General features: G+C 51.7%; 1 protein-coding gene across 1 annotated transcript in view; it reads right to left on the bottom strand.

Annotated features, from left to right (window-relative positions):
* The window catches only part of COL22A1 (collagen type XXII alpha 1 chain), a 223,280-nt gene that overhangs the window by 183,347 nt on the left and 21,063 nt on the right, over positions 1–18,870 (bottom strand). The window contains exons 2-3 of the mRNA XM_055545712.1: positions 17,068–17,230; positions 12,903–13,469 (exon numbers count right to left, since the gene is read on the bottom strand). Of these exons, the coding sequence (XP_055401687.1) occupies positions 12,903–13,469; positions 17,068–17,185 (685 nt within the window). The 5' untranslated portion in view covers positions 17,186–17,230. The remainder of the gene's footprint in view (positions 1–12,902; positions 13,470–17,067; positions 17,231–18,870) is intronic.

Raw genomic sequence — 18,870 nt, 5'->3', positions numbered from 1 at the left:
CATATGCACTGGGGGTTTTTTTTTGTTGTTCCTATTCCCCATGAGATTCCTCCATCTCTCTCCCATGCGTACGTGTGTGCTAAGTCGCTTCAGCTGTGTCCGACTCTTTGCAAGCCTATGTACTGTAACCCTCCAGGCTCCTCTGTCCATGGGATTCTCCAGGAGAGAATACCAAAGTGGGCTGCCAGAACCTCCTCCAGGGGATCTTCCCAACCCAGGGATTGAACCTGCGTCTCTTAAGTCTCCTGCATTTGCAGGCAGATTCTTTACCCCTAGCACCACCTGGAAAGCCCCAAAATGCACTGATTTTTAATAAAGCTGTAATTTTATAACTTCCAGGGTGAGGGTCAGGAGGAAGGGGGTTTTGCTATATGGACCACCTGTCTCTAGATTCGTGTGTGAGTGTGTGTAGGCACATACATGCATCCATGTGTGTGTTCTGAGTGGGCATGTGTGTTTGCATGCCCGTATGTCTGAGTGCATATGTGTATCTGTGTTTGTGTGACTGTGTGTCTGTGATTTGTTGTGTTTATATGTGGATAAACTCAAAGAAACCAGAATCTGTGTCATTAAAAGGACAAAGGCAGACACATTTTACAGCCAAAAAGTCGCCAAGAACATGCTGCTTTGACAATTGTTTTCCTTCGGCCTTCCAGGAAGCATGAGGCTGTATCAGAAGCACAGCTATTAATCAGCCGCATTTCTTGGAAAGCCCCAGACACCGTGTAACCCCTGTGCCCCCCTCGCCCTCCCACAAGTGTGAATCCAGTTCAGCTAGGTCAAGGTTAGCTACAGGACGTGAGAGACACTCAGAAGGCAGAATTCCTCCACATAGTTAATTATATAGATGCATTCTTATTTACAGACACGTGTGTATATATAGACTGTGTATACGTGTATATACATTTTGCAAGTGCCAATTTCACTGTGGCCACTACATTTCATCCCTTTACCAACGCAACACGAAAGCCACCGTGGCAAGCGCAGAGTCAAACCTCCCTCCCTGAGCCGGGACTCCTGGCGCGACGATGCCAGTAAATGAGACAGTCACGCCTGCGCGCACGCACTCTGTCTGGGATGGCCCCAGGGACAAAGAGCACCATGGCTGGGACCGTCCCACAGCCGGGCAGTGGCAAGGGGAGCACGCAGACCCACAGCTGAGCTTGAGTCCTTTCTAGTCGTACCGGGGTGTGACTCCTCGTCTAAGACCTGGGATGGCAGAAGGACTTTTTAGGATATACGAGTCACCCCTAAAAAATGGCAAGGTGAGGAAACACCTATAAAGCAACAGCTCCTGGGGGCGGGGGAGAGGGTTATGCAGGATGACAATCAAGACATAAGGGAAGGGGCCTTCTGGATAATTTATAATTTACAGTATATAATGGGTGGGATTATATATAACATTTATAATAGTATATATTAATTTGTAATGTATTTATAATACAATGTAAAATATATATTAATTTATAATATAATGGGTGGGTGGGAACCCCACACACCCTGCTCAGCACCCCATGAAACGCCCTCTCCAGGGTCACCCCAGGAGACAGCGGCAGCAACTTCAGATTCTCCCAACCATTGCATCAGAACCCACCATCGGGAGTCCGTGACCTTTCCCTCTACAGAGCCAGAGAGTAAACGCTTCGGACTCCATGGGCCACGCGGTCGCTGCCACAGCCAGTCTGCCTGTGGTTGTGTGAACAGAGCCACCGACAATATGTAAACAAGCCGACATGAACGACATCCTGCAATAAAACTCAGTGTGTAAAACGTGGTGCCTGAGCGGATCTGGCCTGCGGGCTGGCATTGGCCAGCCCCTGCACTAGGTCAAGGACGGGCTTGCCTTCCTGCATAGGCTAGCTCTCTTTACAGAATCCAAAGTGCGTGAACTTCGAGACTCTACCTGATTCCCTCCTGGGATGAGGAGCTCACATGCAGTCGTTATGTCTCAGAACTTCAGTTTTTTACTTTTTTCAAATATAGATTTGTCATAAAAATAGTTTATCAGTTGCACCTGACTCTCTGATCCCATGAACTGCAGCATACCAGGCTTCCCTGTCTTTCACTATCTCTCGGAGTTTGTTCCAATTCATGTCCATTGAGTCAGTGATGCTATCTAACCATCTCATCCTCTTTCGCCTCCAATCTTTCCCAGCATCATGGTATTAAGTATGATAATAAACAATGCAATAAAAACAAGAACCACTGTAAGTTGTTCACTAGATCAGTAAATATCACATTCTTTCAGATGAGGAGACCAAGGCTCAGAGGCTCACACTCCAGCCCAGGCACCACCAGCGGGCAGAGGGCAGAGCTGGGATTCCATCCAGTCTCTGTCCACAGATCAGAAGTGCTGGCAAGGCCGTGCCCTGATTACGATGGTCACGAACTCTGTGCCAGGCTACAAAGGGAGCCTTTCATATGCATGTCCCCTGGGCTCCAGAGAGTAGGTAGTAATATTACTGTCCTCAATTTATAGTGAAAACTAAAGGTTAAAAAAGGAACCTGTCAAACAGAGAAACTTGTGTTTAACTGGGGCCTGTAGACCTCAGTCCATCTGCTCAACTCAGATGCTACAACACTGTAGCTCCCCAGGGACAGAGGGCAGGCTATGAACGCAGGCCCTCCCCGAATTCTCATCCTGTAATCCTCACACACGCCAGAAACCACGCGTTCTCAAAGCGGGTAATATTGCCTCCAAAGGAGCAAAAATGGCTTTCAGGGAGGGGTTTGAAAAAATCTGAGGGATTTCAGATGGGGCCCTCCAAAGTTCAACCCACCCAAACAGCATAAATAGTAGGTGTGATATTACAGTTTCAGAGAAGCAGGCAATGAGAGGAAACAAAACACTTACAGAAATACCCTTCAAAGGAGATAATTATTTTTAAAAGGTCGAGAAATACTGCCCTGCATGAAACATATAAACCCAATCACCTTTCTGACAAATAATAAATCTGCACACACGGGCTTCCCAGGTGGCTCAGTGGTTAAGAGCTGGCCTGCTAATGCAGGAGATGCAGGTTCGATCCCTGGGTCAGGAAGATCCCGTGGAGAAGGAAATGGCAGCCCACTCCAGTACTCTTGCCTGGGGAATCCCACGGGCAGAGGAGCCTGGGGGCTACAGCCCACACATGCTGACACACACAGTAAGAGCAGACAGTTGCAGAATGTGTGCTCAGGGCCGTTGTTGTGTCGCGCACTTTCCACATCCCAATCCTTAGATTTTCAGGACGCTCGACAAGGTAGAAATGTCACCATAATCCTCTTTGCACCAATGAACAGGACAGGAAGAGGTGAGCTAACGGGCCTGAGGCTTCACCCAGGGTGCGGGGTGCCAAGGCCTCCCACCAGCCCAAGCTGCCCCGGGGGAGTCAATGGGCGTGTGCAAGCCTGCTCTAGGAGCCTCCCTACCTGCACAAATCCACAGAGAGCTCAGCACTAAAAAGGCAGGACAGCCATCCTAAGACCCCAGAACCCAGCTGCAGAAAGCAATGGTCAGGTGGGGAGAACTCAGGACGCGAGGGGGCCTACTCTTTCTATGCATCGGGAAACACCCATCAGCAAGTGTGGACAACACGAGCAGCCCTCCCTGGTTCAGCAGAGGCTAAAGGCGGAAGCTCTGGGGTTTGGACATGTGGGTCACGCAGATGCGGCCAACAGAAGAGTCAGGCAGGGGCCTCATCGGGGGCGCGGGCCCTGTGGGGCCGGGCTGGGCGACTCTGCCTTCTTCCCCGAGCACACAAATCAAGAGTGAGAGATGGGTGGTTTTTAGTTTTCCATTGCTTTCAGTAATTTTCCAATAAAATGTCCCAGCTCATAATCAGAATTAAGAAACCCCATGACCATTTCCAGGGGGTGACCTCGATCAAGACAAGTTTTCCCAGGGAGGACCTCCCAGTGACCTTCAGGCAAAGGGTGGGACCCCCGGCCTTGCTTCCTGAAGGCAATGTGGTCCGGGAGCCAGGCCACAGGCATCCACATGGCGGCTCCAAACCCGCAGCTGGGGCGGCCGCCGGCTCTGCCCCGGCTTCAGATCCACCCGGGGGGATGAGCTGGGCCGGTCGCCTCATGGGCACGTGTGTGCTCCCAGATGTGAGTGTGTGTGTGCTGTGTGCAGTGCCTGGGGGTGCATGTATGATTTATGGGGTGTCTGTTAGAGTGTGGGGGGTGTATGTATGATTTATGGGGTGTATGTGAGTAAGTGTGTATGTGTGTGTGTGTGTGTGTGTGTATACGCACGCGCTGACCTCACAAGTCTCCGGACCATGCAGAGGGACGTAGGAAAGGAGACGGGTGGGGACAGGAGGACTTGGTCCCTGGGCACAAGGCCGCCAGCAGGACTGTGCCCTCTCTGATGACCACAGACTCAGGCCCCGAGGGAGACAGGCACAAACAGACTCCCAGCCCGGACACGCTGCCCAGACATGCCAACAACTGGGCCCAGGCTCTCCCTGGACAGTGTCTCTTGGTCCTCAAGGGGACACTCCTAGGCGCTGAGGTGCACTCTGCCCTTGGCTGATTCTTGACCCCCTCCCAGCTGGGTGGACTCCGGAGAGTCAAGCCCCCGAGTCAAGCCTCAGCATCCGCCCTCAAAAGTAAGGGCCCCTCGGCGGCTTTGGCGATAAGCGCCCCTCAAGGGTAAGCGCCCCTCACCGGTAAGCGCCGTGATGCTCCACCCCTGGGCACCGCTGCTGCCCGCCCCCGTCGGGCCCTGCCCCTCCTCCACCAGCATCAGGCCCAGGCCTCCTGCAGGCCATTGGCTCTCCTGCTTGCCTCTGCTGGGACTCTGGCCCATCAACCTTGGCGTGAATGGCTGTTCCACGTCATTCCAGCTTTTCTCTTCTCAAAGGCCTTCCTATAAGACCTTCCCACTTAAGACCCTTTATCATGCGACCCTTTCTCATTTCTTCAAAGCACTTAACCACTCTATGAAATCACAATCAAGTTCACTTGATTTTTTTTTCCCTCCATCTCCTTTCTGGAAAGTATTGCCCTAAAAGTAGAATCTCAGATGTGATCACTCACCATCGTGATCCCCTTGCCTCAGAACAAAGTCCAGGAGATAAGAGGGAAACAAAAAATATGTGTTGAGAAAGTAACCCAAGAGTATCATACAGAGCCCTTAAGACGCGCACTGCCGCGAGCTGCTGTCTTCAAAGGTCCACCTGGTCCGTTCCCAGTTACACAAATAAGTCCTGTGATTTACTCACACTGTTTTTTGCTATTAAAAAAAAAAAAAAAGCATAGAATACATTTTCAAGTGATTCCCTCACCTGAAGGTGAAGTGGCCTATGGCAGATACGGTCAAAAGCAATAAAGAGCCTCTCAAGGAATCTCAGCGCCCAACCCCCGGGCCCATCTTCCCCATCCTCAAGGTAGCCAAGTCTGTGAGCAGGTCTAACAAGCAGAGGACGTCGGGACCCTTCTTGCAGGGGCTGAGGACACGCATAAAATCACAAACTGGTGAAACGCATGGCTGGGGAAGGGATGCCTACATGCTCCCAGTGAGATCTGCAGGAGAACAGTGAAATGCATTCCACCTCACACATAAGAAAGCCCCTGTGTGTGTGTGTGTGTGTGTGTGTGTGTGTGTGTGTGTGTGTTGTCATGGTAAGGATCGCATCCAGTAGTCAAAACCCACTGGGAAAGCACATGGACACACAGCACAGAGGAGGGAGGGAGGGAGGCTGCAGAGACACGAGAGGCTCCTCCTGGGCCCTCAGTCATGCTAACATCCAAGAGCTACAGGACACAGCCCAGGACATGGCCCTTGTCCCTGGGAAGAGGGGAGGCAGGACCACCAGAGAGTGTCCCCAGAATAGAAGTAGGCGGAGGCTCCCCGGCTGTGGGCGCTGGCAGGCCACAGGATAGCTGAAGGCCACACCACCAGCTATATAAAGGTTGTGTCGAGCCCGGGGTGGAGAGGACTCTTAATTACAGCCGCGGCTCTGGGGCTGGGCCTCCGCCCTACACTCTGCAGGAAGCCAGGCTGAGATCCAGTCCCCTGGGGGCCTCGGCAGGCCATGGAGGGGCAGGAGCTGACGCCCTGACACGGAAGTGCTTCCCTGGATGAGCCCAGGGCCAGGGGGACAGTGAGCCATGGGCCAGAGAAGACCTTAGGGGAGGTCACTGGGCAAGGCCACGGAGGTCCTGATGCTAGAAACAGGTCTCTGACAACACCGCCATGCGTGCTTAATGCTGCTGCTGCTGGTGGTCCACTCCTAAGTTTGCAGATCATCTCTGTCATTTATAAAGCGAGGATAAAGATTTCTTCAGCTACCATGACCTTCATCTGTCTACTGAACAAAGAGCTACTGGTCACCGTGCAGGAGCCACGGCTGGTCCAGGCCCTGGTAGGGTTCAATAATTAGACATCTGATGGGATTACTATGGAAGGACAGCTCAGAAAAGCTCAGACTCCTGGGCACTGAGTCTGAGCTGGGCGAGGAGTCGAAGGCCTGATTCCCTGTGATCCTGGATAAGCCACTCGGCCCCTCAGTGCCGTCGGCAACAGAAGGAAAACTTACTTAGGGGATTGGGGTGAGACTTCAAAGCCATGGTGGGTTTAAAGATGGTTCCTGAATATCCAGACTTAGTGGGAAGAGCTCAGGCTCTGCGGTCAAACAGAGTGAGGTCAAAATCCCAGGTCTGCTCCCAGCCAGCAGGGCCACTTCAGGAGTGACCCGAACTAGCCACCCCACCGAGGGACCAGGAGTGGCCATGGGGTAAGAGCCAACATAAGTACCTAAGCGTTGTGAATATGAATTCTGAGAAAGGATGGGCGTGGAAAAGAAGCCATAAATGCATTAGAAAAAAAAAAAAAATCAGCTGGCGGCACTCAGTTATCCTATTTGCTGCTATGATTTAGGAGGCAGGTTATGGGAATTCTGCTCCAAGCAGTGAGGGATGATGGCATTCTGAGGCCTGAGAAGCAGAAGGACAGTTCGAGTCCACAGCTGGTCCAGGAGCAATTTGGACAAAGAGAAGCTTCTGCAGCAGCCACCCTGAAAAAGCGCTGTCCAATCTCATGCCTGGTCCTGTCCCCACATCACCCCCTCCTCTGCTCACACGGTCACTCCCAGCTGGGCTTCCAGACCAGAGCAGGGCAGCCACGGCCCCCACACCCCAGCCTGTGCTGCCTGAGGGCTGGGGCTGGGCACCCACCTGGACACTGGCCCCTCACTTCCTGTGCGCTGGGCTGGGACTCAGCTTCCCCGCTGTCCCCCCAGACTGCCCTGCCTCCCTCTGGTAGCCAGGCTGGCTGGAAAGCACAGGCTCTGGAAGCAGTCAGACCTCAATTCCCATCTGCAGCATCAGCATCATAGAAGACGGAGGAGGAGGAGGAAGCAGAGGAAGAAGAAGCTCATATGTAGGCTACATGCATAAATTTCCTAGCAGCCACAATTTTAAAAAAGTAAAAAGAACTAGGTAAAATTACTTTTAGGAATATGTCGTATTGAACCCTAAATTTCCAGGATGTGTGTGTGCTTCATCTCTCAGTCGTGTCTGACTCTTGCAACCCCACGGGCTGTAGCCTGCCAGGTTCCTCTGTCCTTGGGATTCTCCAGGCAAGAGTACTGGAGTAGGTTGCCATTTCCTTCTCCAGAGGAAATCTTCCCGACCCAGGAATCCAACCCAGGTGTCCTGCATTGCAGGCAGACTCTAACTGACTGAGCTACAAGGGAAGCCCCAAATTTCCAGAATACTATCATTTAAACATGTAATTAATATAAAAAGATGCATGAGATGCTTTACTCCCTTTTTTCATACCTCGTCTACAAAATCCAGTGGGTATGGCACTCAGGCACTTCTCAGTCTGGACCAGCTCCAGACTGGTCACTGGCCACATGTGATGGCCAGCGCGGGACAAGGCACCAGTTTCCCCACATGCAAATCCTGAGCACTGACACCACCCCTTCCCCCCACCCCAACTGGGCTGGGTGAGAACACAGTATGAGTAAAACGCAAATATCCTCCCCAGCCTTCAAAACGTTTGGTGCTCAGAACAGTGGGCTCTCTGAGTGCTGTTCACCTCCCCCCTACCCTGGGAAGTCAGGTTGGGGTCCTTCTCCCCCAGATGTGGCCTGCCATAGGGAGCAGGTATGATTCACCCCCCACCCCCTATGCCCCAGCCTGCCTTTTCCAGACGTTCATCAACCTCCAACATCTAATCGTTCCACTCTGCTCACCAACATACACACGAGGGAAACAGTTATTGTTGGCTAGGATTTCAGATGTGCTGAATATGCTTAGTCTTTGCATTTGGGAGGCAGTAGATCATTGCGTGAGTTGCTTCCAACATGCACAGCACAGAATCCACTGCAGGTTGCTGCCCCTGATTTCTTTTTCAACAACATTCAGGCAGCTCCTCCTCCATCCCAGGCTCCGTTCCAGGCACTGGTACCCCTAGGAACAGCCTTTCCCTGGTGAGGATTATATTCCGTGGGTGAAGGCAGCTCTGACGCAGACAAACGAACAGAAATTTCAAACGGCAGGAGGCAACCAGCATGCACAGTCTGTGGTATAATCATGTGTCACTTCCCTGCTGCCTCCAGGAGGAAAAGCTTCCCAAGGACAAGAAGGACATCAGCTCCAACACCGCATCCTGGACACCTGGTAGTTGCCTGGCAGAGGACTCACTCAGTGTGTGACTGCTCAATGAATGAATGAATGGACCGACAGATGGACTGAAGTGAACCGATGCCGACTACAGCGTACGGTTGGGTTGAAGTCGAATGAATGAACAGATTAGTGTGAATCCACCATGGCTGTTGAATGAATAAGTGAATGAGGGGACTGGATGGACTGAATGATCACAACACTGGAAACCCATGTCGTTACTCTCAGATCTCCCAGGTCATCGGTGAGAAGCCCCCACGGGAACAGCCTGGATCCAGACCATGCATCACCTGCAGGTACCCTGCCTGTGCCAAGGGCTTCTGGCTGTTTGGATGCTGTGGGGCTCCTTGATCTCACCCGCCATGTGCTTCCCACTACGTTCCTGTTCACTCTTCTGTTTTGTTTTGCTTTGTTTCTAATTGAAGCAATTGTGAAGACATTTTGCTTCCTGAGTCTCCAGAATAGAGCGGACCCTCGCAGCCTCCAGCTGTATTTACAAACCGGATTCCCTTCAGATGACTAAGAATAACTCGACTCTTCCCTCCATTCAGGCATGTGGAGAAGCCTGCGAGGGAGAGTCCTGACTTTCTCCTGACATTTCCACAGCAAACGTGTGACATGCTGGCGGGCTGGACCTGCATCCTTTCCCCTTGGGTCTGGTCCCTGGTGTTCCTGCCGGGGTCAGACCCCTTTCCCTGGGGGAGGAGAGGCGGTAACTGACCCCACTCCACAATGTCAAACACGGTCCTACAGTTCAGGCCCAGAGAGTCAGCCTGCTTTCACTCCGAGGTTACGGTGATTGGCTGGGGACAGTCACAGGGCCTAAAAGGTGTCCAGCTAGTCGAGTCCAGGACTGTGGGGTCACCCTCTCCTCTCCTGGGTCCAACCCACACCCACTCTTTCTCTGTCCTGCTCTGGCCCGTGTCACCCGGCCCCTTCATTGACTGCTGTGGGATGTCAGCCAGTCTGGCAGGCAGGGAGTGAGGCAGGGACTCCTTTCCTGCTCCCTCTGGGTCACGACCGAGTGGGCAGCCGCGATTCTCCCCGAGATGAGGAGACCAGAGCTCGTGATGGTCAGGCCCTCCCCTCCCAGGGGCCCCGGCTCCCCGCCATCCCTGATCCAGCCACTGGCTCCCGGTGCCTCCCTCTCCCTCCCCAACCTCAGTCTCCTCCAAACAGAACCTCATCAGCATCTCTTCCATCCACGCTGGTCACTGCCAGACGCTGACACACAAATCTGCCAAGAACAGAATTAACAGCAAGGGCGAGCAGAGCAACAGGAGAGTAGAGGGCCTGGTCCCCGCTCGGGGCTGCCCGACCGCTGGCCTCTGCATCCTGGGTGATGTCCCTGTGACTTACTCCTTAAGCAAGTTAGAGCAGGGTTTGCTGTTACCTGTGACCATTATCCCTGACTCAGACCCAGGGTCAGTGGTGGTGAAATCTGTGTTCTAGGGGCACAGGGGGATGAGGGCAGAGGCCGACGGCCCAGATTCTGTGCCCACACTGCCACTTTATTAACTGGGCAACACGATCCAGTGACTTGACCTCTCCAGGGTTGTCCGAACCACTCCCAAAGCCACCCCTGGAAGGGGGAACCTCTTCAAAATCTAGATTCTGCTCTGCCAAGATGAAGAACCACTTTGAACCCAGGCTGCCAGGATGAAGAAATGCTGGCGGGGGGTGGTCAGCTGGGTGCTCACAGACTCTGAGCCACCAGGCTGGATGACTGCCCCTTGGCTGGACCTGGTCCTAGCACCCGCCTCTGTCAGCCGGTATTTCTGGCCATATGCACCTAGATCAAGTCTCTACCCAGCCGTGGCGCAGCAGCTCATCCTCCCTTCCTCCTCTTCCCCACGTGGCGCCATCACCTCTCTGGACTGCTGCTGAGCGCCCCACAGGCCTTGCAGCTGTGCCCCCTTGGATCTCAGCATTCAGCAAGAAGGGGAGCATCTGTATCTTAGGAGGCTGTAATGAGGGTCAAATGAAGTCACTGTGGAAGTCCACAGCCAGTGAACTGCATACTATGGAGCAGGTGAGTGTCCCTCTGGGCATCCCTTCCCTCATCTGTAAAACGGGCCTGGGCATCCACCCCCAACACCATTCTCTGAAGTTGCCCAGCTGTCTTGTGAGGGGGCTCACTAACCGGCCAGCATTCCTTTCTCCACAAAGATCTGACCATGTCACGTCCTGCCCAGAGCCCTCAATGCCTCGCCATGCACACAAGGCCCCCCCTTTATCCAGGCCTTGACAATCACACAAAGCCACCAGCCCCCACTCTGCTCCTCTCCTCCAGTCATTATAGTGCAGACTAAACGTTGCCACCTCATCCTGAAGCTTGTGCTCTTTCTTCTACACTAAGTGCCACCTCCTCCAGGAAGCCCTCCCTCATTCTCAAGGTCACCATCCACCAAAACCACAGCAGGACCTCACCCACCACATTCTTTTCTTTGGTGTCTTTCCCAATATCTAGATGAGGAACAGATTTCATTTTCTTGGGCTCCAAAATCACTGCAGATGGTGACTGCAGACATGACATTAAAAGACACTTACTCTTTGGAAGAAAAGCTATGACAAACCTAGACAGCACATTAAAAAGCAAAGACATTACTTTGCTAACAAAGGTCCGTCTAGTCAAGGCTATGGTTTTCCCAGTAGTCATGTGTGGACCATAAAGAAGGCTGAGCGCCGAAGAAAATTGATGCTTTTAAACTGTGGTGCTAAAGAAGACTCTTGAGAATGCCTTGGACAGCAAGGAGATCCAACCAGTCCATCCTAAAGGAAATCAATCCTAAATATTCCTTGGAAGGACTGATGCTGAAGTGCCAATACTTTGGCCACCTGATGTGAAGAGTCAACTCATCAGAAAAGACTCTGATGCTGAGAAAGACTGAAGGCAGCAAAAGGGTACAGGATGAGATGGCTGGATGGCATCACTGACTCAATGGACGTGGGTTTGAGCAAACACCAGGAGATGATGAAGGACAGGGGATCCTGGCATGCTGCAGTCCATGGGGTCGCAAAGAGTCGGACACGACTTAGAGACTGAACAACAACAGATGAGGAAAGCCTGAGGGCAAGGGCTGTGTCTTATCTTTTTCTATAGGCCCAGAAATCAGCACAAGGCTGCACAAAAAACAGACTCTCGTTAAGTAACTGTGAATAAGTAAGTAGAGATTGAGAAAGTCAACACAGAGAAAAAGCCACAGGGTGCAAAAGAAAAGGAAAGAAGCATCAAGGCTCAGACAAGTCTTAGCTGCAAGGCTGGCCCATCCCTGAGACCAGGTCCCTGCAGCTCCGGCCAGCTGTTCCGACTGTCAGTCCCTCCTCCACTGACCCAGCCTCCTGCCCCTGTCTAGGTGGGACCCTCGGGGCTCCCTGACCCAGGGCTCAGGCCCCCAGAGAAGTCAGTAAGACAGAGGCGACACTGCTCCCTGCCCCCACCTGGGACCGGGAGGGGGAAGTTACCAGCAAGGAATTAATGTCACCCCAGTGAAGCAGGCACAGGCTGAAGCTGGGGAAAGGCTGACACGGGAGAAACCCACTCCAGCCCCTCCTGTCCTGGAGAGGGGGCTGGCCTCAGGATGACCCCACTAGAATCTTGAGGTCAGCCGCCCAGGTCAGAGCCCTAGGGGCTCCTGGCTCTCTGCCCAGTTGTCCCCCCACTCCACCCACATACTCTTCCCTCTCTCATCCCCCTAGCCCCAGCCACAGTCAAGATTCCAGACAAATAACTCGGAGGCCTCGGGTGATCTCAGAGAGCAACAGGTCAAGAGCCTCTGGCCTCTGGGACTAGCAGCGGCCATCATCTTGAAGTGGCTGCCTCGGGCTTGTCGGAGACAGTTCCTGAAGGCAGTCTGTGCCCCATTCTTCCATGATCTTTCATTGTGACACCTCAGGAAAGGGGCAGGACCCGACATCTCTCACCTGTGTGAGCAGGTGCTTGGGCGAGGCCTTGCAAGCACCTGCTCTGACTCAAGGGCCCTGAGAAGCCAATGCATAGTCCCCATGGCAGATATGGAGCTGCGACCAGAGACATGTAACCAAACTCTGAGGCTGGATGGGGTTTAGGACCCAGCCCTCTTGAATTTTCTTTCCCTGGACTCAGGGCCCAAGGCACAGGGCCCATGGGACCCTGGGGGTGGGTGTGCACGCTGGGGGTGGGTGCGCCTGGGTTTCCAGGTTCCTGAGCAGCAGAGCAGCCGCCCGGTGTCCTCAGGCCCGCCTCTGCCTGGAAGCTGGGTTTGCCCCCCGCCCCGCCCGCCCCGGGCACGGTCCCCACTCACTCTCGCACAGGCGGCGCCGCAGCTTGCCCCGGATCTTGTCGATGGCGTCGAAGTCAGACACGTGGAAGACGTGGGCCGCTGTGGGCTCGGAGGCGATCTCCTCTAGCTCCTCGCGCAGAGCCTCGCCCACGCCCACGGCAAAGATGCGGATGCCAGCGCGGCGCGCGGCCGTGGCGGCGGGCAGCACCAGGTCCTGGCTGCGGCCGTCGGTCAGCAGGATGGCCACCTGCTTGAAGGCGCGGTCCCCGGGGCGGCCGCCGGCTCGCGGCGCGAAGCTGTGGCGCGTGATGTAGCGCAGCGCGTCGCCTGTGTGCGTGTGCCCGCCGTGGTAGGCCAGCTGCCGCGCCGCCGCGCGCACTGCGGCCCGTGAGCCGAAGCGGCCCAGCTCGAAGGCAGTGGCCGGGCGGTCGCTGTAGTGCACCACGCCCACCCGCGTGCGCTCCGGGCCCACCTCGAACGTGTCCACCAGGTTGGCCACCCACTGCCGGACCTTCTCGAAGTTCTCTTTGCCCACGCTCGAGGAGGAGTCCAGCACGAACACCAGGTCGTAGTGGACGGTTTTGCAACCTACAGGGGCAACGGGAAAGGCAGGGTCCTTGCAGGGGGCTGGAAGCGTGGTCATCCGGGTCCCCCAGACCTGCCTCCAGGCCCCGCCCGCAACGCGGGGTGAAGCAGGGCTGGGCTGCCGCCTTAAAGCCCCAACCTTGGTTCCCTAAAGGCCACGTGATGGGGAGTCTCCCCAAGATTGCTGTGAAGTTCACCTGACTACTTATATAGTTAATATGTACACTCACATATCTATATAGTGAATAACATATAATTATATATTATATACTATAGATAATTATATATACAGTTTACATGTATTTATACAAGTGAATAACATAATTATATATATCATGTACTGTATATAAGTATATATGATTATGTATAGGCAACAGATATATTCATGTAAGTGCGTAACAGTCATGTAACAGTACTGACTGCTGTTGTCAGTTTCTTTAACTCCTCCTACTATGTTGGTTCAAAAGTGACTTCATTGTCTTTCAAACCTGCAAAAGGCAATCCAAAAAATCTTCAAACGCTCATATTTCCATCTGGGCAGAGATAACTGCTGCTAACCCATGGTGTATTTATTTATGCTGTTGACAGAAGTGGGCCTGTACCCCTGGCACTGATATATAAGCTGGTTCCCAGCATCCAGTGATACGCCAGGAGCCCATTTCCAGTGTGATAATGCTGGTTTCCATGGCTGCAGAGATTCCGCCACAGGGATGAACATAATTTATTTAGCCAGTCCTCTCCTGTCAGATAGTTAAACAGTTCACAGTGTCTCACTATTAGAAATCATATAAAATGGATTGCATTCATATATTTTAGAAAGTCTACGGTGCTTTATAAAAATATGTTCATATCTTTATAAATATAAACTTTATATAAGCTATATGACACTTTTGATTAAATAAAATGCAGCACTATAATTTATTTCTGATCCACAGGGCAACCCTGTGCAGAGAGCTTGCGGGTCCCCATTTTACAGTTAGATAATAGGAAGAAAAGTGTTTTCTAAACTTCAAAGTGCTGCACAAGTAGGGGAATCATCAAAATGCCCTTGCCTCGATTTTTCCAGAATCTGAGTCTTGGCCATGACAATGGGAGCAGCGGATCAGGCTTCTGGAAATACCTGGCACAGACAGTTGATCAGTGAAAATAAATTTTTTTTTTTTAAAAAGAGAGAGACCTCACTGTGTTAAAACGTCCAGTTGGCAAAAGTAAAAAATGTTGACTGTGGTGGCCAGTGAGGATATAAGGAGAATGCCTTTATGGGCTCAAGGAGTGAGTCTGGGGTTTGTCAGCCCCATCATCAGAGCCCTAAAAGCCTTGTATCTTTGAATCCGCCAATTCCAGATTCAGTGATTTACTTAAAGAAAACCAGCAGATAAATAGAAAGGGCAAAAGTAAAGCTGTAAGGAAGTTCATGGCAGCATTGCCAAGCAGAATCCCAGAGCCTGCCTTCATGGGTACGCATAAGGACCACTTAAATAATATTCCACCTGCATCATTCAGTGGAATGCCAGGCGGCCACCACAGTGATGGCCGTATTTACCAACGTGGATACACCTTCCACTCTATCATTGCCATATTTACCAATGTGGATACATTTTTCACTCTATCATCTATCATTAGGTATGAAAAGCGTGTGTGTGTGTGTGTCTGTGTCTATGTGTGTGTGTGCGAGTATACAACTGTGTATTGAGGAGAGAAGCTACGAAAAGAACCATTGCTTCTTTCTGGCAAGCACAGCCATGAGCGAATTGTATTACCTTGTAGTTCTGTGTAGTCCTGATCTTATGTTTACACAATACACAATGCATTAAGTTCAAAAAACAAAAATAATATAGCTAGGTATATTTATACACACACGCACACATCCTCATCCCACCCTGCTCCAGTGCTCCCCTTGAATTTTCCACGTCTACCGTCCCCTCTAGTTTTTTAAAATCCAAGTCCAATCGGCTGAGAAGCCGAGGTGAACCCCTGCCTTTGCAGAACGGATCCCCTAACAGGATTAGAGCTTTCAAAGCGTGTTTGCCCAGATGTGTGGACTCAGAGAAAACTCCTGGGGAGTTTTTGCCCTGGACACAAAAGGTCATCCTTTTGCCTTTGGGACCGTGATGTCCCAGCCTGATCAGGGTGATTGGGGCCCACGGCTCTAACCCTTGAGGTGATGTGGGTGTAGGTGGCAGAAGGTTCATTCATGTGGGAGGCCTCACCACGGGGCCACTTTCTCTGGAGGCCAGGGCACAGGTGAGGTTGCAGGCAGGTGAGAATGAAGGGCAATGAGGCGGGAGGGGCCCTGGTTTCTGGCCTTGGTCCTGCCACTCGCAGGGGCCCTGTGACCCCGCAAACCACTTTCCACTCCATGAAATGGGGGCAGAGATAGAAGGTCCTCAGGCCTTCCCGCTTCTGAATTGGATAATCCTGGTGCCAACTGGGCACTTGAGGCTGTCCTGGAGGCACAGAAATCTCCTCGGAAGGCCCGTGTTCCCCACACGGAAAACAGGATGTCCACACTCATCACTCTCTGTCTAGCTACCCCGGCTTTGTGAGTCGCAGGCAGAATAGACCTTTGTAAAGTGATGGAGAAACGCAAGCCTTCGGGGGTTGTTGTTTGTTTTTCCTCTTCTTTGGAGGGCCCAGATAAACAGCCTGACTCTAGCTCAGCCCTGCCCATTCCTTCAACCTCACAGGGGGTGGGGCATGGCTGGGGGCCTCTCTTTATTTTTTTCGACATTTTTAAAAATCAAAGTATAATTGATTTACAATATTGTGTTAGTTTCAGGGCTTAGAGCAAAGTGATCTGCTTATGCATATTTATGTATCGATCTATAGTCTTTTTAAAAATTCTTTTCCATTGTAAGTCACTACAAGATATTGAATATAGTCCCCTGGACTGCACAGTAAATCCTTGCGGTTTACGTAGCTTTTATCCAATACTGTGCATCTGTTGCCTCAGTTCCTTGTCTGTAAAATGGGGCAGCGTTTCACACCCAGCCATCCAGCAGCAGTTCTCTCCCTGAGACCAGGTCCCGCTGTGTACCGCAGTCCCGGCATGCAGGCTCGGGGCTGGGTGCCGTGACAGCCCAAGCCGCTCCCGTCCCTGACTCCTTCCGCAGGTCCGTGACTCCTCCCAGGAGGCCCTCAGACGGGTGGGCAAGCCGTTCCGTCACTTCTCACCCCTCCCGCCCAGGCTGTCTCTGCTCCCGTAACTTCCCTACTTCCTGGCCACTCACTGTCCCGGCCACCCCTTTAGGCTGGACTCCAGGGCACTCAGTGCCCCTCGGGCTGTGGCCCAAGGTCCTCTCAAGAACTGGACGAGGCAGCAGGACGCTAACCCCACTGCTGTCCCCACACCATGTATGTGGTCAACAGAGACACAGCCTCAACACGTTGTATGATCAACCTCAGATGTGTGTTCACTCTCACACACATGTACACGCCCCAGTGGCATGGCTGATTATGACTCACACTGGCTGGGGGACAGTGGACACCACACCTGGGATGACACACACTCTCACACCCCCCGGCACTAGCTCACCCCCGGCCCACACCCACACACACATGGACACACACACACTGCTCTGTATTCTGCCTACGGCCCTACCTGCCCTCTGGGCCTGACAGCCACGGTCCCCACTCCAAAGCAGCAGCATCCACAGGAGGCCGGCCATGACGTTCCCTCGCAGGCGGCCAATGGCTCTCTCGTGCTTGGGAACCAGCATTTCTTGGCCAGGAAGAGACACCGTGAGGGTCTACTGGAACATGTCCTGTGTGGAGAAAGACCATCTTTACAGGAGGGCCCTTGAGCTAAGAAGCTGCAGAAGTAACCTCTGGACCCGCTCAGGGGAGGAATTCCCCAGACCCAGCCTCCCAACCCTCTTAACTGCTGAGACTCAACTTTTCACACAGCCAAAGGTGTGACTTTCTAAGAGCAAAGCTCAGTGTTACCTCCTGATCCCTGATTCATCCATCTCTCAGGTCCCCATCCATCCATTAGCAGATGCAAATTAATTAAGAACCCGCAGGCCTCCTGTTATCTGCTCCCTAAGGCTCTGACCTGTGACACTAACATCATTATTCTGATCGTATTTTCTACTTTTAGACATTAATAGGCTGCTTTATTTGTTTAGCATGTCACAAGAAGACATCTCTTTGCCCATACTCAGTTATTTTCTTACAATAGATTTGTAGGAAAACACTTGGGGCGTCCGTCCTATGGGTTTTGAAAGGGCCCTGGTAAGAACTGTCAAACTGCTTTGTAAAAAGGCTGCTCTGTTTTCGCTGCCCCCAGCAGTGTCGGAGTGTGTGTGTGGGTGCCCCTCTCACTGTGTACCTGGCCACACAGATTGGCACCATTCCTTTGATCTTGGCTAACTCAACATCCCTTCTTGCTTTCAAAGCATTTCTTTGATCCATTGAGGTTTATTAGCTAAATGATTTCCCATTTTGTGTATTTTATTTTCATGTGGATGGCCATTTCAAAAACTGTTTGTCATTGCGAACACCAAGATCCAGGAAAAGGAAACTGCTTATAGATGTTACCATTTATTTATTCATTCACAGATATTTGCCAGTGGCCCTCATGTGACAGGTTCTGAGGGCAGGCAGATGAATGTCACCAAATCCATACTCACTGACACCTGGGAGACAGGTAAGACATAGGCCCGGGCAAGGTAGGCTCAATGACACTGAGAGAGGGAAGGGGGGTGTTTATGGGGGCTCAGGAACAGGAGGGGGATTGTCCTGTGACCATTTCAGGAGAAGGTGAGATGATAGGTACCACGTGTAAGAAACCCTAAAAACTTACAAAAAGCCATTAGAACCAATAAACAAATTCAGCAAAGTTGCAGAATGAAAAAAAAACAACATTCAAAAATCTGCTGCATTTCTGTCCAGAAGCAATGAACAATCCATAGAAATTAAGGAAAAGAATTTTATTTACAACAGCATCAAAAAATAGCATAAAATACTTAGGAATAAACTGAACCAAGGAGGTGCAAGACTTGTACACTGAAAACCACAAGTCACTGCTGAACAGAATTAAAGAAAGGCCTGAATACACAGTAAGACATCTTCTGTTACTGCTTTATGGTTATAGGGTTTCTGTCTGGGGTGATGAAAATGTTCCAGAAATAGTGCTGATGTTTATACAATATCTGAATGAAACTGATGCTACTGAGTCACACACTTAAAATGGTAAATGTTATGTTATATACTTTTTATTACAATAAACCTTATAAACGATGTCCATATCCTTATCTCTGTGAATATGTTATGCTACATAGCAAGGAAGCATGACAGATACAGGTGGAATTAAGATTGCAAATCATGACTTCCTTGGTGGGCCAGTGGTTAAGAATTTGTCTTCCAACACCGGGGACGTGGATTCAATCCCTGGTTGGGGAAT

The sequence above is a fragment of the Bubalus kerabau genome, chromosome 14 (assembly GCF_029407905.1).
Source record: "Bubalus kerabau isolate K-KA32 ecotype Philippines breed swamp buffalo chromosome 14, PCC_UOA_SB_1v2, whole genome shotgun sequence".
In the NCBI taxonomy this organism is placed as follows: domain Eukaryota; kingdom Metazoa; phylum Chordata; class Mammalia; order Artiodactyla; family Bovidae; genus Bubalus; species Bubalus kerabau.
The sequence above is the reverse complement of the archived record's forward strand: the minus strand, read 5'-3'. Positions and strand labels throughout refer to the sequence as shown.